At 36.1% G+C, this 25,583-nt stretch overlaps 1 protein-coding gene across 1 annotated transcript in view; it reads left to right on the forward strand.

The window, feature by feature from the left end:
* Rh50 (Rhesus blood group-associated glycoprotein Rh50) overlaps positions 1-25,583 on the forward strand; it is a 127,476-nt gene that overhangs the window by 68,339 nt on the left and 33,554 nt on the right. Inside the window, exon 5 of the mRNA XM_067790210.1 lies at positions 21,332-21,522. Within this exon, the coding sequence (XP_067646311.1) occupies positions 21,332-21,522 (191 nt within the window). The remainder of the gene's footprint in view (positions 1-21,331; positions 21,523-25,583) is intronic.

The raw sequence follows: 25,583 nt of genomic DNA on the forward strand, positions 1-25,583 counted from the left end.
TAGGTGGACGCCTTTTCGAGATATCGACATAAAGGTGGACCAGGGGTAACTCTAGAACTTATTTTGTACGATATGGGCATCAAATGAAAGGTGTTAATGAGTATTTTAAGAGGGCGTGGGCCTTAGTTCTATATGTGGACGCCTTTTCGAGATATCGCCATAAAGGTGTGCCAGGGGTGACTCTAGAATTTGTTTGTACGATATGAGTATCAAATGAAATGTGTTAATGATAATTTTAAAAGGGAGTGGGCCTAAGTTCTATAGGTGGACGCCTTTTCGAGATATCGCCATAAAGGTGGGCCAGGGGTGACTCTAGAATTTGTTTGTACGATATGAGTATCAAATGAAAGGTGTTAATGAGTATTTTAAGAGGGCGTGGGCCTTAGTTCTATATGTGGACGCCTTTTCGAGATATCGCCATAAAGGTGGACCAGGGGTGACTCTAGAATTTGTTTGTACGATATGAGTATCAAATGAAATGTGTTAATGATAATTTTAAAAGGGAGTGGGCCTAAGTTCTATAGGTGGACGCCTTTTCGAGATATCGACATAAAGGTGGACCAGGGGTGACTCTAGAACTTATTTTGTACGATATGGGCATCAAATGAAAGGTGTTAATGAGTATTTTAAGAGGGCGTGGGACTTAGTTCTATATGTGGACGCCTTTTCGAGATATCGCCATAAAGGTGTGCCAGGGGTGACTCTAGAATTTGTTTGTATGATATGAGTATCAAATGAAATGTGTTAATGATAATTTTAAAAGGGAGTGGGCCTAAGTTCTATAGGTGGACGCCTTTTCGAGATATCGCCATAAAGGTGGACCAGGGGTGACTCTAGAATATGTTTGTACGATATGGGTATCAAATGAAAGGTATGAATGAGTATTTTAAAAGGGCGTGGGCCTAAGTTCTATAGTTGGACGCCTTTTCGAGATATCGCCATAAAGGTGGGCCAGGGGTGACTCTAGAATTTGTTTGTACGATATGAGTATCAAATGAAATGTGTTAATGATAATTTTAAAAGGGAGTGGGCCTAAGTTCTATAGGTGGACGCCTTTTCGAGATATCGCCATAAAGGTGGACCAGGGGTGACTCTAGAACTTATTTTGTACGATATGGGCATCAAATGAAAGGTATTAATGAGTATCTTAAGAGGGCGTGGCCCTTAGTTCTATATGTGGACGCCTTTTCGAGATATCGCCATAAAGGTGGACCAGGGGTGACTCTAGAACTTATTTTGTACGATATGGGCATCAAATGAAAGGTATTAATGAGTATCTTAAGAGGGCGTGGCCCTTAGTTCTATATGTGGACGCCTTTTCGAGATATCGCCATAAAGGTGGACCAGGCCTGACTCTAGAATTTGTTTGTACGATATGGGTATCAAACGAAAGGTGTTAATAAGTGTTTTAAAAGGGAGTGGGTCTTAGTTCTATGGGTGGACGCCTTTTCGGGATAATGCCATAAACGTGGACCAGGGGTGACTCTAGAATGCGTTTTTACAATATGGGTATCAAATGAAAGGTATGAATGAGTATTTTAAAAGGGCGTGGGCCTAAGTTCTATAGGTGGACGCCTTTTCGAGATATCGCCATAAAGGTAGGCCAGGGGTGACTCTAGAATTTGTTTGTACGATATGAGTATCAAATGAAAGGTGTTAATGAGTATTTTAAGAGGGAGTGGGTCTTAGTTCTATATGTGGACGCCTTTTCGAGATATCGCCATAAAGGTGGACCAGGCCTGACTCTAGAATTTGTTTGTACGATATGGGTATCAAATGAAAGGTGTTAATGAGTATTTTAAAAGGGAGTGGGCTTTAGTTCTATAGGTGGAAGCCTTTTCGAGATATCGCCATAAAAGTGGACCAGTGGTGACTCTAGATTTTATTTTTGTACGATATGGGCATCAAATGAAAGGTATTAATGAGTATTTTAAAAGGGCGTGGGCCTAAGTTCTATAGATGGACGCCTTTTCGAGATATCGCCATAAAGATGGACCAGGGGTGACTCTAAAATTTGTTTGTACCATATGAGTATCAAATGAAAGGTGTTAATGAGTATCTTAAGAGGGCGTTGGCCTTAGTTCTATATGTGGACGCCTGTTCGAGATATCGCCATAAAGGTGGACCAGGGGTGACTCTAGAATTTGTTTGTACGATATGAGTATCAAATGAAATGTGTTAATGATAATTTTAAAAGCGAGTGGGCCTAAGTTCTATAGGTGGACGCCTTTTCGAGATATCGCCATAAAGGTGGACCAGGGGTGACTCTAGAATTTATTTTGTACAATATGGGTATCAAATGAAAGGTATTAATGAGCATTTTAAAAGGGAGTGGGCCTAAGTTCTATAGATGGACGCCTTTTCGAGATATCGCCATAAAGATGGACCAGGAGTGACTCTAGAATTTATTTTGTACGATATGAGTATCAAATGAAAGGTGTTAATGAGTATCTTAAGAGGACGTTGGCCTTAGTACTATATGTGGACGCCTTTTCGAGATATCGCCATAAAGGTGGACCAGGAGTGACTCTAGAATTTGTTTGTATGATATGAGTATCAAACGAAAGGTGTTAATGAGTATTTTAAAAGGGCGTGGGCCTTAATTCTATAGGTGGACGCCTTTTCGGGATATCGCCATAAACGTGGACCAGGGGTGACTCTAGAATGGGATCAAATGAAATGTGTTAATAAGTATTTTAAGAGGGCGTGGGCCTTAGTTCTATATGTGGACGCCTTTTCGAGATATCGCCATAAAGGTGGACCAGGGGTGACTCTAGAATTTGTTTGTACGATATGAGTATCAAATGAAATGTGATAATGATAATTTTAAAAGGGAGTGGGCCTAAGTTCTATAGATGGACGTCTTTTCGAGATATCGCCATAAAGGTGGACCAGGGGTGACTCTAGAATTTATTTTGTACAATATGGGTATCAAATGAAAGGTATTAATGAGTATTTTAAAAGGGCGTGGGCCTAAGTTCTATAGGTGGACGCCTTTTCGTGATATCGCCATAAAGGTGGGAGAGGGGTGACTCTAGAATTTGTTTGTACGATATGAGTATCAAATGAAATGTGATAATGATAATTTTAAAAGGGAGTGGGCATAAGTTCTATAGATGGACGCCTTTTCGAGATATCGCCATAAAGATGGACCAGGGGTGACTCTAGAATATCGTTATAAAAGTGGACCAGGGTTGACTCTAGAATGCGTTTGTACAATATGGGTATCAAACGAAAGGTGTTAATAAGTGTTTTAAAAGGGAGTGGGTCTTAGTTCTATGGGTGGACGCCTTTTCGGGATATCGCCATAAACGTGGACCAGGGGTGACTCTAGAATGCGTTTGTACAATATGGGTATCAAATGAAAGGTGTTAATGAGTATTTTAAAAGGGCGTGGGCCTTAGTTCTATAGGTGGACGCCTTTTCGGGATATCGCCATAAACGTGGACCAGGGGTGACTCTAGAATGGGATCAAATGAAAGGTGTTAATGAGTATTTTAAAAGGGCGTGGGCCTTAGTTCTATAGGTGGACGCCTTTTCGAGATATCGCCATAAAGGTGGACCAGGAGTGACTCTAGAATTTGTTTGTACGATATGAGTATCAAATGAAATGTGTTAATATAATTTTAAAAGGAAGTGGGCCTAAGTTCTATAGGTGGACGCCTTTTCGAGATATCGCCATAAAGGTGGGCCAGGGGTGACTCTAGAATTTGTTTGTACGATATGAGTATCAAATGAAAGGTGTTAATGAGTATTTTAAGAGGGCGTGGGCCTTAATTCTATATGTGGACGCCTTTTCGAGATATCGCCATAAAGGTGGACCAGGCCTGAATCTAGAATTTATTTGTACGATATGGGTATCAAATGAAAGGTGTTAATGAATATTTTAAAAGGGAGTGGGCCTTAGTTCTATAGGTGGAAGCCTTTTCGAGATATCGCCATAAAGATGGACCAGGGGTGACTCTAGAATTTGTTTGTACGATATGAGTATCAAATGAAATGTGATAATGATAATTTTAAAAGGGAGTGGGCCTAAGTTCTATAGATGGACGCCTTTTCGAGATATCGCCATAAAGGTGGACCAGGGGTGACTCTAGAATTTATTTTGTACAATATGGGTATCAAATGAAAGGTATTAATGAGTATTTTAAAAGGGCGTGGGCCTAAGTTCTATAGCTGGACGCCTTTTCGAGATATCGCCATAAAAGTGGGCCAGGGGTGACTCTAGAATTTGTTTGTACGATATGAGTATCAAATGAAATGTGATAATGATAATTTTAAAAGGGAGTGGGCCTAAGTTCTATAGATGGACGCCTTTTCGAGATATCGCCATAAAGATGGACCAGGGGTGACTCCAGAATGTATTTGTATGATATGGGTATCAAATGAAAGGTATGAATGAGTATTTTAAAAGGGCGTGGGCCTAAGTTCTATAGGTGGACGCCTTTTCGAGATATCGCCATAAAGGTGGGCCAGGGGTGACTCTAGAATTTGTTTGTATGATATGAGTATCAAATGAAATGTGTTAATGATAATTTTAAAAGGGAGTGGGCCTAAGTTCTATAGATGGACGCCTTTTCGAGATATCGCCATAAAGATGGACCAGGGGTGACTCTAGAATATCGTTATAAAAGTGGACCAGGGTTGACTCTAGAATGCGTTTGTACAATATGGGTATCAAACGAAAGGTGTTAATAAGTGTTTTAAAAGGGAGTGGGTCTTAGTTCTATGGGTGGACGCCTTTTCGGGATATCGCCATAAACGTGGACCAGGGGTGACTCTAGAATGCGTTTGTACAATATGGGTATCAAATGAAAGGTGTTAATGAGTATTTTAAAAGGGCGTGGGCCTTAGTTCTATAGGTGGACGCCTTTTCGAAATATCGCCATAAAGGTGGACCAGGAGTGAATCTAGAATTTGTTTGTACGATATGAGTATCAAATGAAATGTGTTAATATAATTTTAAAAGGAAGTGGGCCTAAGTTCTATAGGTGGACGCCTTTTCGAGATATCGCCATAAAAGTGGGCCAGGGGTGACTCTAGAATTTGTTTGTACGATATGAGTATCAAATGAAATGTGATAATGATAATTTTAAAAGGGAGTGGGCCTAAGTTCTATAGATGGACGCCTTTTCGAGATATCGCCATAAAGATGGACCAGGGGTGACTCCAGAATGTGTTTGTATGATATGGGTATCAAATGAAAGGTATGAATGAGTATTTTAAAAGGGCGTGGGCCTAAGTTCTATAGGTGGACGCCTTTTTGAGATATCGCCATAAAAGTGGGCCAGGGGTGACTCTAGAATTTGTTTGTACGATATGAGTATCAAATGAAATGTGATAATGATAATTTTAAAAGGGAGTGGGCCTAAGTTCTATAGATGGGCGCCTTTTCGAGATATCGCCATAAAGATGGACCAGGGGTGACTCCAGAATTTGTTTGTATGATATGAGTATCAAATGAAAGGTATTAATGAGTATTTTAAAAGGGCGTGGGCCTAAGTTCTATAGGTGGACGCCTTTTCGAGATATCGCCATAAAGGTGGGCCAGGGGTGACTCTAGAATTTGTTTGTATGATATGAGTATCAAATGAAATGTGTTAATGATAATTTTAAAAGGGAGTGGGCCTAAGTTCTATAGATGGACGCCTTTTCGAGATATCGCCATAAAGATGGACCAGGGGTGACTCTAGAATATCGTTATAAAAGTGGACCAGGGTTGACTCTAGAATGCGTTTGTACAATATGGGTATCAAACGAAAGGTGTTAATAAGTGTTTTAAAAGGGAGTGGGTCTTAGTTCTATGGGTGGACGCCTTTTCGGGATATCGCCATAAACGTGGACCAGGGGTGACTCTAGAATGCGTTTGTACAATATGGGTATCAAATGAAAGGTGTTAATGAGTATTTTAAAAGGGCGTGGGCCTTAGTTCTATAGGTGGACGCCTTTTCGAAATATCGCCATAAAGGTGGACCAGGAGTGAATCTAGAATTTGTTTGTACGATATGAGTATCAAATGAAATGTGTTAATATAATTTTAAAAGGAAGTGGGCCTAAGTTCTATAGGTGGACGCCTTTTCGAGATATCGCCATAAAGGTGGGCCAGGGGTGACTCTAGAATTTGTTTGTATGATATGAGTATCAAATGAAATGTGTTAGTGAGTATTTTAAGAGGGCGTGGGCCTTAGTTCTATATGTGGACGCCTTTTCGAGATATCGCCATAAAGGTGGACCAGGGGTGACTCTAGAATTTGTTTGTACGATATGAGTATCAAATGAAAGTTGTTAATGATAATTTTAAAAGGGAGTGGGCCTAAGTTCTATAGATGGACGCCTTTTCGAGATATCGCCATAAAGATGGACCAGGGGTGACTCAAGAATATCGTTATAAAAGTGGACCAGGGTTGACTCTAGAATGCGTTTGTACAATATGGGTATCAAATGAAAGGTGTTAATGAGTATTTTAAAAAGGAGTGGGCCTTAGTTCTATATGTGGACGCCTTTTCGAGATATCGCCATAAAGATGGACCAGGGGTGACTCAAGAATATCGTTATAAAAGTGGACCAGGGTTGACTCTAGAATGCGTTTGTACAATATGGGTATCAAATGAAAGGTGTTAATGAGTATTTTAAAAAGGAGTGGGCCTTAGTTCTATATGTGGACGCCTTTTCGAGATATCGCCATAAACGTGGACCAGGGGTGACTCTCGAATGTGTTTGTACGATATGGGTATCAAATTAAAGGTATTAATTAGGGTTTTAAAAGGGAGTGGCCCTTAGTTGTATATGTGAAGGCGTTTTCGAGATATCGACCAAAATGTGGACCAGGGTGATCCAGAACATCATCTGTCGGGTACCGCTAATTTATTTATATATGTAATACCACGAACAGTTTCCTTCCAAGATTCCAAGGGCTTTTGATTTCGCCCTGCAAAACTTTTTATACTCAGTTGAGCAGAGCTCACAGAGTATATTAAGTTTGATTGGATAACGGTTGGTCGTACATATATAAAGGAATCGAGATAGATATAGACTTCCATATATCAAAATAATCAGGATCGAAAAAAAATTTGATTGAGCCATATCCGTCCGTCTGTCCGTTAACACGATAACTTGAGTAAATTTTGAGGTATCTTGATTAAATTTGGTATGTAGGTTCCTAAGCACTCATCTCAGATCGCTATTTAAAATGAACGATATCGGACTATAACCACGCCCACTTTTTCGATATCGAAAATTTCGAAAAACCGAAATTATAAAATGGTAGATGAGTTTAATTTATGCCGCAGAATAGAAAGCTAGTAAAATTTTGGACAATTGGCGTGGCACCGCGCACTTTTAAAAGAAGGTAATTTAAAATTTTGCAAGCTGTAATTTGGCAGTCGTTGAAGATATCATGATGAAATTTGGCAGCGACATTACTCTTATGACTATATGTCTGCTTAATAAAATTAGCAAAATCGGAGAACGACCACGCCCACTTTTAAAAAAAAAATTTTTTAAGTCAAATTTTAACAAAAAAGTTAATATCTTTACAGTATATAAATAAATTATGTCAACATACAACTCCAGTAATGATATGGTGTAACAAAATACAAAAATAAAAGAAAATTTCAAAATGGGCGTGGCTCCGCCCTTTTTCATTTAATTTGTCTACGATACTTCTAACGCCATAAGTCGAACAAAAATTAACCAATCCTTTTAGAATTTGGTAGGGGCATAGATTTTATTACGTTAACTGTTTTCTATGAAAATGGGCGAAATCGGTTTATGCCACACCCAGTTTTTATACACAGTCGTCCGTCTGCCTGGCCGTTAACACGATAACTTGAGCAAAAATCGACATATCTTTAATGAACTTAGTTCACGTGCTTGCTTGAACTCACTTTATCTTGGTATGAAAAATGAACGAAATCCGACAATGACCACGCCCACTTTTTCGATATCGAAAATTACGAAAAAATAAAAAATGCCATAATTCTATACCAAATACGAAAAAAGGGATGAAACATGGTAAGGTAATTGGATTGTCTTATTGACGCGAAATATAACTTTAGAAAAAACTTTATAAAATGGTTGTGACACCTACAATATTATGTAGAAGAAAATGAAAAAGTTCTGCAGGGCGAAATAAAAAACCCTTAAAATCTTGGCAGATATTACATATATAAATAAATTAGCGGTATCCAACAGATGATGTTCTGGGTCACCCTGGTCCACATTTTGGTCGATATCTGGAAAACGCCTTCACATATACAACTACCACCACTCCGTTTTAAAACTCTCATTAATACCTTTAATTTGATACCCATATCGTACAAACTCGTTCTAGAGTCACCCCCGGTCCACCTTTATGTCGATATTTCGAAACGGCGTCCACCTATAGAACTAAGGCCCACTCCCTTTTAAAATACTCATTAACACCTTACGTTTGATGCCCATATTGTACAAACAAATTCTAGGGTCACCCCTGGTCCACCTTTATGGCGATATCTCGAAACGGCGTCCACCTATGGAACTTAGGATTACTCCCTTTTAAAATACTCATTAACACCTTTCTTTTGATACCCATATTGTACAAACAAATTCTAGGGTCACCCCTGGTCCACCTTTATGGCGATATCTCGAAACGGCGTCCACCTATGGAACTAAGGATTACTCCCTTTTAAAATACTCATTAACACCTTTCATTTGATACCCATATCGTACAAACGCATTCTAGAGTCAACCCTGATCCACCTTTATGGCTATATCCCTAAATGGCATCCATCTATAGAACTATGGCCCACTCCCTCATAAAATACTCTTTAATGTCTTTCATTTGATACACATGTCATACAAACACATTCCAGGGTTTCCCCCGGTTCATTTTCCTACATGGTTATTTTCCCTTATGTTGTCAGCATAGCTCTCAACTGAGTATGTAATGTTCGGTTACACCCGAACTTAACCTTCCTTAATTGTTCATTTTCTTCTACTTAATATGGTAGGTGTCACACCCATTTTACCAAGTTTTTTTCTAAAGTTATATTTTGCGTCAATAAACCAATCCAATTACCATGTTTCATCCCTTTTTTCGTATTTGGTATATAATTATGACATTTTTTCATTTTTCGTAATTTTCGATATCGAAAAAGTGGGCGTCGTCATAGTCGGATTTCGTCCATTTTTTACACCAATACAAAGTGAGTTCAGATAAGTACGTGAACTGAATTTAGTAAAGATATATCGATTTTTGCTCAAGTTATCGTGTTAACGGCCGAGCGGAAGGACAGACGGTCGACTGTGTATAAAAACTGGGCGTGGCTTCAACCGATTTCGCCCATTTTCAAAGAAAACAGTTATCGTCCTAGAATCTAAGCCTCTACCAAATTTCACAAGGATTGGTAAATTGTTGTTCGACTTATGGCATTAAAAGTATACTAGACAAATTAAATGAAATTTTCTTTTATTTTTGTATTTTGTTGCACCATATCATTACTGGAGTTGAATATTGACATAATTTACTTATATACTGTAAAGATATTAACTTTTCTTTTAAAATTTGAATTTAAACAATTTTTTTTTTAAAGTGGGCGTGGTCGTTCTCCGATTTTGCTAATTTTTATTAAGCAGACATATAGTAATAAGAGTAACGTTCCTGCCAAATTTCATCATGATATCTTCAACGACTGCCAAATTACAGCTCGCAAAACTTTTAAATTACCTTCTTTTAAAAGTGGGCGGTGCCACGCCCATTGTCCAAAATTTTACTAGTTTTCTATTCTGTGTCATAAGTTCAAGTCACCTACCAAGCTTCATCGCTTAATCCGTATTTGGTAATGAATTATCGCACTTTTTCGATTTTTCGAAATTTTCGATATCGAAAAAGTGGGCGTGGTTATTGTCCGATATAGTTCATTTTAAATAGCGATCTGAGATGAGTGCCCAGGAACATACATACCAAATTTCATCAAGATACCTCAAAACTTACTCAAGTTATCGTGTTAACGGACAGACGGACGGACGGACGGACATGGCTCAATCGAATTTTTTTTCGATACTGATGATTTTGATATATGGAAGCCTATATCTATCTCGATTCCTTTATATCTGTACAACCAACCGTTATCCAATCAAAGTTAATATACTCTGTGACCTCTGCTCAACTGAGTATAAAAACAAGTAAGGAAGGCTAAGTTCGGGTGTAACCGAACATTACATACTCAGTTGAGAGCTATGGAGACAAAATAAGGAAAATCACCATGTAGGAAAATGAACCTAGGGTAATCCTGAAATGTGGTTGTATGACATGTGTATCAAATGGAAGGTATTAAAGAGTATTTTAAGAGAGAGTAGGCCATAGTTCTATGGATCGACGCCATTTAGGGATATCGCCATAAATGTGGACCAGGGCTGAATCTAGAATTTGTTTGTACGATATGGGTATGAAATGAAAGGTGTTACAGAGCATTTTAAGAGGGAGTGGGCTTAGGTCTATCGGTGGACGCCTTTTCGAGATATCGCCATTAAGGTGGACCAGGGGTGACTCTAGAATGTGTTTGTACGATATTGGTATCAAATGAAAGGTGGTAATGGGTATTTTAAAAGGGAATGGGCTTTAGTTCTATAGGTGAACGCCTTTTCGAGAAATCGCCATAAAGGTGGACCAGAGGTGACTCTAGAATATGTTTGTACGATACTGGTATCAAATGAAAGCTGTTAATGAGTATTTTGAAAAGGAGTGATCCTTAGTTCCATAGGTGGACGACGTTTCGAGATATCGCCGTAAAGGTGGACCAGGGATGTCTCTATAATGTGTTTGTACGATATGGGAATCAAATGAAAGGTGTTACTGAGCATTTTAAGAGGGAGTGGGCATTAGTTCTATAGGTGGACGCCTTTTCCAGATATCGCCATTAGGGTGGGCCAGGGTTGACTCTAGAATGTTTGAACGATATGGGTATCAAACGAAAGGTGTTACTGAGCATTTTAAGAAGGAGTGGGCATTAGGTCTATAGGTGGACGCCTTTTCGAGATATCGCCATTAGGGTGGGCCAGGGGTGACTCTAGAATGTGTTTGTACGATATGGGTATCAAATGAAAGGTGGTAATGTGTATTTTAAAATGGAGTAATCCTTAGTTCTATAGGTGGACGTCTTTTCGAGATATCGCCATAAAGGTCGACCAAGGGTGACTCTAGAATGTTTGTACGATATGGGTATCAAACGAAAAGTGTTACTGAGCATTTTAAGAGGGAGTGGGCATTAGGTCTATAGGTGGACGCCTTTTCGAGATATCGCCATTAGGGTGGGCCAGGGGTGACTCTAGAATATTTGTACGATATGGTTATCAAACGAAAGGTGTTACTGAGCATTTTAAGAGGGAGTGGGCATTAGGTCTATAAGTGGACGCCTTTTCGAGATATCGCCATTAGGGTGGGCCAGGGGTGACTCTAGAATGTTTGTACGATATGGGTATCAAACGAAAGGTGTTACTGAGCATTTTAAGAGGGAGTGGACATTAGGTCTATAGGTGGACGCCTTTTTGGGATATCGCCATTATGGTGGGCCAGGGGTGACTCTAGAATGTTTGTACGATATGGGTATCAAACGAAAGGTGTTACTGAGCATTTTAAGAGGGAGTGGGCATTAGGTCTATAGGTGGACGCCTTTTCGAGATATCGCCATTAAGGTGGGCCAGGGGTGACTCTAGAATGTGTTTGTACGATATAGATATCAAATTAAAGGTATTAATGAGGGTTTTAAAAGCGAGTGGCCCTTAGATGTATATGTGAAGGCGTTCTCGCGATATCGACCAAAATGTGGACGAGGTGATCCAGAAAATCATCTGTCGGGTACTGCTAATTTTTTTATATATGCAATACCACTAACAGTATTCCTGCCAAGATTCCAAGGGCTGTTGATTTCGCCTTGTAGAACTTTTTCATTTTCTTCTACTTAATATGGTAGGTGTCACACCCATTTTACAAAGTTTTTTCCAAAGTTATATTTTGCGTCAATAAACCAATCCAGTTACCATGTTTCATCCCTTTTTTCGTATTTGGTATAGAATTATGGCATTTTTTTCATTTTTCTTAATTTTCGATATCGATAAAGTGGGCGTGGTTATGGTCGGATTTCGGCCATTTTTTATACCAAGATAAAGTGAGTTCAGATAAGTACGTGGGCTAAGTTTAGTAAAGATATATCGGTTTTTGTTCAAGTTATTGTGTTAACGACCGAGCGGAAGGACAGACCGTGGACTGTGTTTAAAAACTGGGCGTGGCTTCCACCGATTTCGCCCATTTTTACAGAGAACAGTTATCGTCATAGAATCTATGCCCCTACCAAATTTGAGAAGGATTGGTAAATTTTTGTTCGATTTATGGCATTAAAAGTATTCTAGACAAACTAAATGAAAATGGGCGGAGCCACACCCATTTTGAAATTTTCTTTTATTTTTGTATTTTGTTGCATCATATCATTACTGGAGTTGAATTTTGATTTAATTTACTTATATACAGTAAAGATATTAAATTTTTTGTTAAAATTTGGATTTAAAAAAAATTTTTTTTAAAAGGTGGGCGTGTTCTTCATTCAATTTTGCTAATTTTTATTTAGCACATATACAGTAATAGTAGTAACGTTCCTGCCAAATTTCATCATGATATCTTCAACGACTGCCAAATTACAGCTTGCAAAACTTTTAAATTACCTTCTTGTAAAAGTGGGAGGTGACACGCCCATTGTCCAAAATCTTACTATTCTTCTATTGTGCGTCATAACTTCAACCCATCTACCAAGTTTCATCGCTTTAACCGCCGTTGGCAATGAATTATCGCATTTTTTCGGTTTTTCGAAATTTTCGATGTCGAAAAGGTGGGCGTGGTTATAGTCCGATATCGTTCATTTTAAATAGCGATCTGAGATGAGTGCCCAGGAATCTACATACCAAATTTCATCAAGATACCTCAAAATTTACTCAAGTTATCGTGTTAACGATCGGACGGACGGACGGACATGGCTCAATCAAATTTTTTTTCGATACTGATGATTTTGATATATGGAAGTCTATATCTATCTCGATACCTTTATACCTGTACAACCAACCGCTATCCAATCAAAGTTAATATACTCTGTGACCTCTGCTCAACTGAGTATAATAAAGGTTAATTATTTTCGTATCCATTTTTTTTTTTCCTTAAAGCAAGGTTTGCCTCCAGGAGGAAATGATTGAGTATGTACTGTGCTTGCCGGAATAAGAATCCAGCTATTCAGAGTGACACTGTTTTAGATTTAGAAGCAACAAGTAGCATAAGTCCTAGAAAATTTCTAGTATTTGCCAAAAGGTTGGTGTTATTTTATAACATAGGTTGCGGTTTTTGATAGGGGCTTTCAGTTTGGTCGTTGTAGTTATAAAGTTGTTCTCAATATATGTACTAGCGAATAGTTATCGATTTTCTATCGATATGTTACTGATCAAAAATATTTCGATTCGGTATCGAAAAGTCATCTTATCGAAGAGTCATTTGTTATCGGCCTGTTAACGATTTGCTATCGACGACTCATCGCTTTGTGATGAAACAGATAGCCGATAAGAGACTACTGAGAAGACGAAAACAAACAGATAATGCGGCAGTAATAATTTGCTATCGATAATAAGCCGATAATACAAAAAACATAACTTCTCGTTATAGATTATTACCGATCAGAAGCCCACTAAATTTCCTTTGGTCGGTGCGCTGTGGATAAATGTCATTGATGCAAACTATCTACGGAAAGCTAACTCAACTATTTATTTAGTAGGCTTTTCTAAAACTCTTACACATAGTCTTTGTTTGTTGTTGTTGATATTTATGCAGTTGTTTCAAACTATTACGAACTTTTTTGCATTAATTATCTTACAAGTTGATGAGCATGGTAAATAGTTTACGTACAATTATTTTTGCTTTTCAACCGTGTCTTAAATCAGTCTCGAATTCAAAAAAAAGTGGTTGACATTGGTATAATTATTTTCTGAATAGAATTAAAACATTTTTCCTATCAACGGATGCAAATACACACTTTTGGTATGAAGTAAGATATCTACGTACCTATATATGTGTGAAGGTACATATATTTACATATATACATGGGTAAGTCACTTTTTACGACACCGATCGAAATATTGGCAAACGCATAGTAACCTCCAAGCTTATAAGAAATTGAGATATGCAGAGTTTTATTTATCAAAACCTTCAACAGTGATTGAGCAATGAGAGGACTTTACCTTTCAATTGCCTGCTTACATTATTATTATTATTACTATTATATTTAGGAAATATTAGTAAAATAAGACCTGACTGCAGTCTTTTTTAGTACAACTTATATCACATAACTCTTACTCAATAATATTTATGTTAACAAAATCACTTTAATTTAAATTTAAAAATTATATCAAAACTAAACATCCAGTTGGGAGTGTATAATATTATACTATTCATAGAAATCATTATACATAAAACAGATACAGAAAAGTAAATTAATAAAAGATAATTCGATCTAAGATAGGTAAGTAATTAATAGTTTCATAGGTGGCCAATTTAAGCAAATTATGTTGAAAAATATTGGTAAATAATTTGTCTATAGTTCCTTTGGTTTATACGGTTCTTTGTGGTAGCCAGTATGGAATTCCAAGTGCGTATAGTATTTACAAAAAAGAGTCTTGTTGAAGCCACAAAGCTGAAACTCGGCACGATTAAATCATTCAAACGACTAGACCTAGGAAAAACAAGCTTTTCATATATATAAGAAGGCGTTTTTGTGGCAATCAGCTGAACGAGAAAAATACAGCTTCTCGCCTTCAAATAAGCATGGATTTCACAACCAAGAAGCTTGGTTCTCCAAGCAGAAATATGGTCAAACTTACATAGGCCATACACATACCGCGTTATGTGGTTGAACAAGCATCATTGTATACCAACTCTGAATAAGTTATTATTGGCAACAATAGTTGAGCTACAATTTTTTTACGTATGGCAACTGGCGTAAATATTGACGACTGTCTTAGATTTCGTAATGTGCAATATATCTTCCCTACCATAAAATTAATGTGATCAACGCAAATAAGACTAGAGTTTACAACAAATACCAGGTTTTTAACCTTGTTAACAATTTTAATCACGTTTTTATCAATATGTATGATAGGTAGATTACCAATAACGATCTTTTTCCTTGATATCGGTAATACATAAGATTTACTTGCGTTGAGGCAGAGACCATTTTTGCTAGCCCAGTGCGACACTTTCAACAAATCTCCATTTAATTTAGCGCAAAGGTCATTGGTGTTACTAATACTATCAGATATGTACATTTGCACATCATCAGCAAAGGTATGCATTCTAACGTGAATGCACTCTAGGAAATCGTCATTTAGAAACAGGCTGAATAATAGGGTTCCAAGGATGGAACCTTTTGGAACTCTCAGAGTTAAAAATTTTGGCTGCGATATTTCGTAGCCCGTGCTTACTTGCTGGCATCTACCGGTCAGATAGCTATCCATAATTTTCACTGCATTTCCACTGAATCCAAAATATTTGCTGAGTTTGTTCCAAAGCAACTGGTGATTGACAGAGTCAAAAGCTTTCGAAAAATCTAATAGGCAGAGCAACGTGAGCCGATTTTTATATATCGTGCAATATTTTCAACAACGCAGTTGAGCAGCTGTGCTTGGCTCTAAATCCCGATTGAAAGGGTGAAAGTAGTTTATTATTTTGGATATGAAGGGTAATTTGTTCCGCTAGAAGTCTTTCAAAAACTTTCGACAACGCATATGATATACTTATAGGGCGAAAATCATTTGGTGAACTTGCAAGCCTATTTTTGGGCACAGGCATCTTTCCACAGATCAGGGAAGCATGATATTGTGATACAATGATTAATAACATGGGTAAGGCAACTCAATATATATGGTAATATAATTGTCACGAATTTTAGCGAAATCCCATCTCGACCCACTGCGTTGGATTTTATTTTAAAAACGCATTTCGCGACATCATTTTCAGACAAAGCTGAAAATTCAAACGATGTGCCCGAGTAATACGCATTTGAACATGCTGGAAAGAGATCAATGGGTACTTGTGGACTTCTGAAGAAAGCATCATTAAGATCATCAGCACTTAGTTTGAAATCGACATTTTCCTTGCCATATACACGTAAATTCTTCAAGTTACGCCACAATGTATTGCATGGTAGTGATGGATCAAGCTTAGACCTAAAATATACACGCTTTTGAGCTCGAATAATTTTCGTCCCCGTATATCTGGCAACTTTAAATAAGTTCCAACAAGGTTCAGTCCGATGTTTTTTCCATTCCCGGTATGCTTTGTTGCGTTTAGTTATTGCCACAATAATTGCACTGTTATACGACGCACAGGATGAAGACTTTTACTTGGATTTTACCACACGTTCAGGAACATGATTATTAAAAGCTTCTTGTATTTCGCTATTCAGGAAATTAAGCTTTTCCTTAGCTGTAATAAGCACCCTATTATGGCTGTCATCGTCAACCGTCACTTCGTATCGTCGTCGACATCACGTCGTATCAACATCAATGTCACGTCAATGCATAATTGGTATTTACTAAGGCAATGAATTGATGTCGACGTGATATCGATAAAAACACGATCCCTATATTTTTGACAGTTGTTTATTTACAATTTGTATTGAGTTAATTTTTTGTTTAGTGAACAATTTGTGAATCTAAATAACTGCTGAAATCTATTAGTGCACAATTAAACATTCCGGGCAAAATACACACAAGGAATTTGTGTACGAACTTTAGTGAATATATTGTAGATGATTGGACTTCTCTTTAGTACACCATTAGCAACTCTCTACCTCCCAGAGCGTGGTGCATTAATGGAAAACTCAATCGAATTCGGGAGGAGTATCAAAATACCCGAATTGACCTCAGTATTAATAATCTGAAGGCGGAAATAAAAAATCCTTGAAATTTCACAAAAACCTTTTAATGAACCACTTGAAAGCTTGCAACTGTTTTTGCAAATTTTTCCTAACTTCGGATTATTAAAATCGAGGTCAATATGTGTCTTTTGGTACCTCTCCTGAATTTTGTGGGCGTGTTTTAGCAGTCGACCGCTACCCTAGAACATTACCACAATTCTACTAAACTGACTGTTGTTCGTTATTTTGACTATTTTCTGAAATTGAATAAAAAATTAATAAATAAGAAGCATAAAAATCATAAAAAAGCTAATTTTTTGAATTTTTAATAGTTGAATCCTGTATTGCCGCGCTTGTCGTCACCAAAAACTGTGTCGACAAACTTTGTGTCGCGTCACGTCAACACAACTTCAATATTGTTTTAGCCAATACCAAAAAAGCGTCAACACCTATCAACAGTTATCGATGTTGACAACGCCCATACCAATTCATGAGCGACGACACTAATTTTCTCACTATTGACAACCGTAATAGGGGTGAAGATTCCAACATTGACACCAATTTAAATTAGACAGATCAGAAAATAATACGTAATGAGAAGAAACGGTAATCTCTAAATGTAAATGAATTGCTTTTATGACATTGGCCAAAAGGCAGGTCAAGGGTACAGAAAAATAAGTCATGGTCAGATAAAAAGGAAATATGGTCAAATTTCAAAACAGCAAACAGGGGTCAGATGTGATAAAATAGTAAAGTAAACTCGGAGAGCTATTTTACCATATCTCGTAGGAGCACACATATTGCCAACATGTAAACCCACTCCCGATATCTCATCCAGCAAACTAACAGTACGCATATCCCTTACAAGAAGATTCACGTTAGAATCACCACAAACAAAAATGTTATCATAGTTCACCAGGTAGGAGGATAAATTATCAAAAAATGGATCAAGGCTAATACTTTTATGAGGGTTGTACACACAGGAAATAAGACATTTTGTGGAATTAACGTGCACCTCCGCCAACAGGTATTCCACATTACTACCCAAGCTATCAGACATGTTAATAGGCCTAATGTTTATGTTTTCTCTTGAATAAATAGCCACTCCTCCTCCTTTTTTTGTTGTTCTGTAATTTCTGAGCAGCTTATAATTGGCAATGTTAAAGTGAGAATCATCCAAACTCTTAAGGAACCAGGTGTCTGTAACGCATAAAACATCACCCCCTGATGACTCAAATACATATCTAATGAAGTCCATCTTCTCAACGTTCAAACTCCTAGACGAGAACCTTCACAGTCACGAATTTATACCAATCAACAGTGATGTGGCTGCCAAGGAGCGAATGCGCCGATTTCTTTCTTTTAAACACGCTTTCATTACATTAGCTTCACTGGTATGTATGGGTCAGACCCATCTAGCGCCAATTACAGAAGGCTCGCGGCACTGGTTAAATAACTCGCTACAAGTTGTGCTATGAGTTGTGCTTATTAGCGGAGACACGAACCTCTGTGCTACGGTGCTATAGCATTTTCAGGTCAAATGAAACTTTTTTCATTTTAAATGAAACCTTTTTCATTTTAAATGAAACTTTTTTCATTTCAAATGAACCCATACTACTAAGGTAATTGTCAAAATATATTTATATCGTACTTTATAACGCTAATTATTTATCAAATTTTTTTTTAAGACAACTATTTCTAATTAGCCACATTGAAGGCAAAATTTTTGCTTAAATTTTCTTTGTGAGTTTAAGCTGCAGTTAAGGTCGGCTTAGTTTAACCTTGCCTTTTTATCGTTTAAATTTTTTAATACATAAAGTTGCAGGGTTATACGCTAGGCTACTTATATTCTACAGTTTAACCACCCACTGAAAATGAGGACCTATATTTTTTACTTGTATCTACTCCTCTAATATATAAAGCACATTCTTCTTCTACATATACTTCCTTAATAACGTAGGAATAAAGCAACGTATAGAACAAAGAGAAAGAACCAAAGAGCATGATGGGAACGTATTTCCTATTCACTGTCTGACACCAACTAATATATCCGTTGAATCCTCTGTATTATGCTTTCTCTATGACCAACGTCTTACCAAACAACATAAAACGATAGCAAGGTATTGAGAGAGACATTATTTTTACCAACTATATAGTAGATCATGTGGACTGTGGAGAGATCTTTTTTAACTATGCTGAAAAACATAACCCTAAAAAGTGATTTTTTCTAATCTATGGCGCAGTTACATTGCACTTCACTCGTTTGGGCCTTTGAAAAGCAAAAACAAATATTCCATTATTTTCCATTGTATATTGTATTTAAATGTAATACTTAGAATATATATATTAGAATGGGTCGATTTATTAACCGATATCGCGCCAACCATGTTTCGATAGGATTTGGGGTCCGGAAAAAAAGTTTCACTAGGCATACCCAAAAAAATAATTATCGAGACTGCGAAATTTAATTTTTTTTTTTACTTTTTTCGACTTTGATTTTTAAGAATTTTTTCATGACCTACTAAAAAAATTTTCGGAGATTAAGTTTCCTTTAAACTATTCTGATCTGTTTCGTTTTAGTGCGAATAAAACAAAGTTTATTCCAACCTTACGGCCCAACGTTTCGCCAAATTTCCTTGGCATCATCAGGGGCGTAATATTTTTAGATGTGGCGGTTCACAAAATTACAAATGAAATATAAATAAAATTTACATAAATTACACCATTAATTACATAGAAAATCGGTACCATCGATTTGTGGTACACTTTGTCACATTAAAACCTATGAACACTATAAAATTTTCATTTGATTGTATAATTTTCATGTATACCAACATTTTTAGCGGACGTTTTTGGGTCGGACAGCGTATACATATGAAAATTTTTTTAGTAGGTCATGAAAAACCCCTTAAAAATCAAAGTCAAAAAAGTAAAAAAAAAAATGAAATTTCGCAGGCTCGAAAATTATTTTTTTGAGTATAGTAGTGAAACTTTTTTTCCTGTCCCCAAATCCAATCGAAACATGGATGGCGCGATATCGGTTAATAAATCGACCCATTCTAATATATATATTCTAAGTATTACATTTAAATACAATATACAATGAAAAATAATGGAATAAAAACAAATATATATGTTTTCAAAGGCCCAAATGAGTGAAGTGCAATGTAAATATGCCATAGAGTAGAAAAGATCACTTTTTACCGTTATGTTTTTCAGCATAGTTAAAAAATATCTCTCCACAGTCCACATGATCTACTATATAGTTGGTAAAAGTAATGTCTCTCTCAATACCTTGCTATCGTTCTATGTTGTTTGGTAAGACGTTGGTCATAGAGAAAAGCATAATACAGAGGATTCAACCGATATATTAGTTGGTGTCAGACAGTGAATAGGAAATACGCTCCCATCATGCGCTTTGGTTCCTTCTCTTTATTCTATACGTTGCTTTATTCCTACGTTATTAACGAAGTATATGTAGAAGAAGAATGTGCTTTATATATTAGAGGAGTAGATACAAGTAAAAAATATAGGTCCTCATTTTCAGTGGGTGGTTAAACTGTAGTATATAAGTAGCCTAGCGTATAACCCTGCAACTTTATGTATTAAAAAATTTAAACGATAAAAAGGCAAGGTTAAACTAAGCCGACCTTAACTGCAGCTTAAATTCACAAAGCAAATTTAAGCAAAAATTTTGCCTTCAATGTGGCTAATTAGAAATAGTTGTCTTAAAGAAAAATTTGATAAATACTTAGCGTTATAAAGTACGATATAAATATATTTTGACAATTACCTTAGTAGTATGGTTTCATTTGAAATGAAAAAAGTTTCATTTAAAATGAAAAAAGTTTCATTTAAAATGAAAAAAGGTTCATTTGAAATAAAAAAAAGTTTCATTTGACCTGAAAATGCTATATCAACATCAAATATCTAAGTGGATTGTAGATACTAAAACGGCACCATATTTGCGTGGTTTTAGTTTTTTAAACAATATTTATATTATTTGCTTGTTTATCTAATTTATCTAATCCCGAGAAAGCAGAACTCGAAACGCGTTCGTTCATGCCAATAATATCAGAACCAAGTAATGGATTTCTATAAAATAGTGTCAAACAAAGTACCCTTGGGGAATGAGATCTCTTTACAAGCTTCACAATGGCTCTACAGAGAAATATTTTGCATACATTATAAATTCGTATAATAAATTTCAATAATTTTGTTCTCTTGATTCAACTTATGCAATCTTTTATTCACATTAAATTTAATGTTTTTTATATACCTAACTACATACAAACACATGTACGTACATATATATACTTCTGAACTTATTTGCCAATTAACATTTCATCTATGTTATGTCACTCTTACACATTTGTTCTTTCGTTTTCTCGTTGCTTATTTTACAGTAACAACATTTGTGGTGTCAGCGATTGTTAGTCATGAGAACAAATTGGATATGGTTCATGTACAAAATTCAACATTGGCAGGCGGTGTTGCCATCGGCACTGTTTGTAATTTGCTGGTTGGATCGCATGGCGCCATTTTAATTGGCATCATTGCTGGTTGTATTTCAGTATTGGGCTATCGCTACCTAACGGTAAGTTTATATTTCATTTCATTTTTGATATTTCTTTTGTCAGTGGTAGAATTTAAAATACAAAACATACAAACAAACAATTTTGCTTTTCACTCACCTGCTGATGCTTCTGCTGCGGCACCACTGGAAAATGTGCACTAATTCACAAAACTGCTTTGTCCTATTAGCCTTTGGGTTATTGATAATTTCTAGGTTTGTATGCGTGACTATACAAATGTATGTATTTCGCATCTGTGATTTTAGGATATATATATGTATATGAATCTGCATTTACTTACATACATATATATGTATACTAGAGCGGGTCAAATTTTTTGCCCATCAGGAGTATAGCAAAAACGTAATATACAGATGATTCTAAGAAAATTGCTGAATACACCATAGCTCTAAGTCCAATTTCGAGGTCCCCACTTTTGCAAAATATATATTTTGCATTTGAATATAGGGTTTGGCCAAAAAATCTTCATAGCTGCTGAAATAGGAAAAATATCAAATTGGGCTTACTTTAATGGTATTTTACGTACATTTAAAAATCTTTATTAATATCTATAGTGTTTTTGAGTTTTAGTAGAGATATCAGGCTTAAATTATGAGAAATTTGCCTAAAATTAACTTTTAACTATTATATTATCATTTTTAAGAAATTTCTTATGGACATTTTTTTTCTTTACATCTAAAATAAGTTCAGACTATTTCCAACAACTTTCATTCAGACAGTTTTTCTTTTTTCGAATTCGTTTCAGTAGAAAAAATTTTCAACAAAAAACCTATATTTTCAAGTAATAAGCAAAAATGTTTTTCTAATGAAACGAATTCGAAAAAAGAAAAATTGTCTGAATCATGATACAAAAAATGGAGGTAGTTCCATTTAGTGTGACGTTAGCTACTTGACTTTTGCGGGGACAATGACAATTTCACCAAAAACAAGCTACCAGATTGAAAAATGATACGAATTTTTCTAATTTTGATGGACTTCGTATTAAGGAATACGACTAAATTACTTTCATAGTTATTTTAAATAAAAAAGACAAACGAGCCCCATGCCTTGGAAATATTTTAATACGAAATATCAGCCTAGAAAAGAAGGTTTTTAATAAGTTTTTTCCAGCTCCCGAAAATTGTTTTGGTGGAAAGAAACATGGATCGAAGTATGCAAAGCAAGGAAATATAGCCGTCTTAAGTGTTCGTACATTTGCTCAGAACATTTTGACAAAACATACACGTTTGTCAATTGCTTGCTCAAAGGAGGTCCTTATAAACCGACACCGCAATTTCTTTATAAATGGGCTACAGGTCCACATTTTTAATTTTTCTATTTGTTGTGTAATTCAAGTGTTGCGTTTTAGGAGGGAATTGTTAAACGACTTTTTAGGCAGAACATTACCCCCTAGCTCTGCAGGTTAGCCACTAGTTATGAGAGTGTTTTTGCCCGTTGTACCAGGGGTCACCTTGTGGCAGCCCCGCCTATACATATTCTGTGCCCTTTTAGCATTGACATAGATGTGTAGACTTTGGGGGTACACTTTTTCTAAACATGCCTTGAGAAATATCCACTGTAGGGGCACGATAATAGCGCCATGCTATAACAACAGGATTTTTCGTGTATTTTTTTTTTTTCTGTCTAGAGGTCAAGTTGCCATAACGATATGAGCCCTTAACCAATGTACAAGTCATTATCGAATATTTTTCAATAAAATTGCATGTTTTGCTGCATTATCAATCGATATGAAAGCACATAAATCGTGCTAAAGCATATTATTATCGTCTCAGATAACCATTGCGTTTTCATCCTAAAGGAAATTTCCAACCCGAAAAACCACAATTTCGCCTTAAACAGTAACGGTATGGCAACGCTTCTGGCAAAACAACAAACATTATGAAACTTCAAAAATCCCCAAATACGTCAAACAATTTAGAGTGAAACTACCTTCTTTTTTGTATCATGGTCTGAATGAAAGTTGTTGGAAATGTTCTGAACTTATTTTACCTGTAAAGAAAAAAATTTCCATAAGAAATTTGTTAAAAATGATAATATAGTAGTTAAAAATGCAAATTTCTCATAATTTAAGCCTGATATCTCTACTAAAATTCAAAAACGCTATAGATATTAATACAGATTCTGAAATATACGTAAAATACCTTTCAAGTAAGCCCAATATGATATTTTTCCTATAATTCTATCAGAAGCTATGAAGATTTTTTGGCCAAACCCTACATTCAAATGCAAAATATATATTTTGCAAAAGTGGGCACCTCGAAAACGGACTTAGAGCTATGGTGTCTTCAGCAATTTTTCTTATAATCATTTGTAGATTACGTTTTTGCTATACTCCTGATGAGAAAAAATCCATCCATACAATTTGACCCGCTCTAATGTATACGTATTTTCCTATTATAATTGTATAGCATAACTCATTTCTATCGTTACTAATTAGAGATTTTGGTATGCTGCTCTATGCATATATATTAGATATTTGAAATTCGAAGTTAGCAGACCATTTCATTACTCTTTGCTCAATAGGCAAAAACAACTCAGGTGCACTTACTACCCACTGCATTACTTCTCTGGCATTCCGAAAATTTTCAATAATTAGGTTTCAGTTTGTTGAATATTAAATGATTTTAGTTATGCTTTTGTGTTTTCATTATTAAATACATATGTACTTATGGAATTTATTATTGAAATGAAAACGTTCCATTGTACATGCGTCAAGGTTGAGCAATTTCGAATAATTGATAAAAAATAATAATTTCGTAAATAACTGTTGATATTTTATTTTATTTTATTTTGTTTTAAAAATACACTGAGAAGTTTTATTAAAAAAAATCGCTAATTTTGTTGTGTAAGCATTTTTGCATACAGAAAGTTAGTGCAGAGTAAGTGTAGGCATAAAATGTGGGAGTAGAGGGATATAAAGAGAGGAAATGAAACAAGTAAGAATGGAACTGAATGAGCTGAACAACAACGTGTTGAGACTTAAAAAATTCATTAAATTTGAACAATGAGTAGTATGGGATCTATATTAAATATACGACCGATCTTGAGTGTTTTGTCGACATATTATTTATTTATTTTTAAAGTTATCGATCTTTCATTGAAAAGTTATAAATTTTTTATTGAAAAGTTATCGATTTATTATCAGTAAGTGCTGGAATTATGTAACTTTTTTAACGATACTTGCCATCGCTATATAACGAAACGATAAATATAGCGATTTCAATTATCAATAAAACCTTTCTGTTAATCTATGATCAACTACTATAGCTTAATTGTATACGAATAAAAAAATAAATTTGAGGCACGATAACCTCCGAAGAGATTTTAGACCGAGCTTTTCTTCCAATTTGCGTCGTAGTTCTTTTTTAATTTTCCCTACAAATTGTCGGGACGGAGCCTACTTGTTTTATGCCGACTTCGAACGGCATCTGCAAGACAGATGTGTTTTCACTGACAGCTTTTCACGGCAGAAATAAACTCGGAGTGCTTGCCAAACACTGCTGAGGGGCGAACCCGCTTCGAAAAATTGTTTTCTAACTGAGAAACCTTGTTTCTAAAATTTTTATGTTGCTTGGCCCGGGGCGTCAACCCAGGATATTCGGGTGGTAGGTGGAGCACTCTAACATCACATCACGGCAGCCGCTGTGTATAAGAATGTTTACATTTTTAGCAGCATTTGCTGTGAAGCCATTTTTCTTAAATTTAAACTCAATAAAGTTAACACCACATTAGCGATTTATAAACTAAATTAGTGTTTACTGATCGAACTGCATAAGTACTTGATACCCACGTCAACTTTTGTAAACATATTTACTCACCTACCAATTCCGGATAACTTATGTAAGGCTGCTTTCAGCAGCAGCACAACTTTTGCACCTCTCGCCGCCTTACTGCTGCATTGGTTAGTTACTACTGTATACGCCCACACTGCAAACGATCAGCAAGAAAATTAAAGTGAAGTGAATAAAGTGAATTAATTCAACTTAAACTTTGCTCCAGTCAACGATCCACATATTATTTTAGCGCACGCGGGGTTGGGAATGAACCCAACTTATGGTTTGCT

This window comes from Eurosta solidaginis, chromosome 5, assembly GCF_040869045.1.
Source record: "Eurosta solidaginis isolate ZX-2024a chromosome 5, ASM4086904v1, whole genome shotgun sequence".
In the NCBI taxonomy this organism is placed as follows: Eukaryota; Metazoa; Arthropoda; class Insecta; order Diptera; family Tephritidae; genus Eurosta; species Eurosta solidaginis.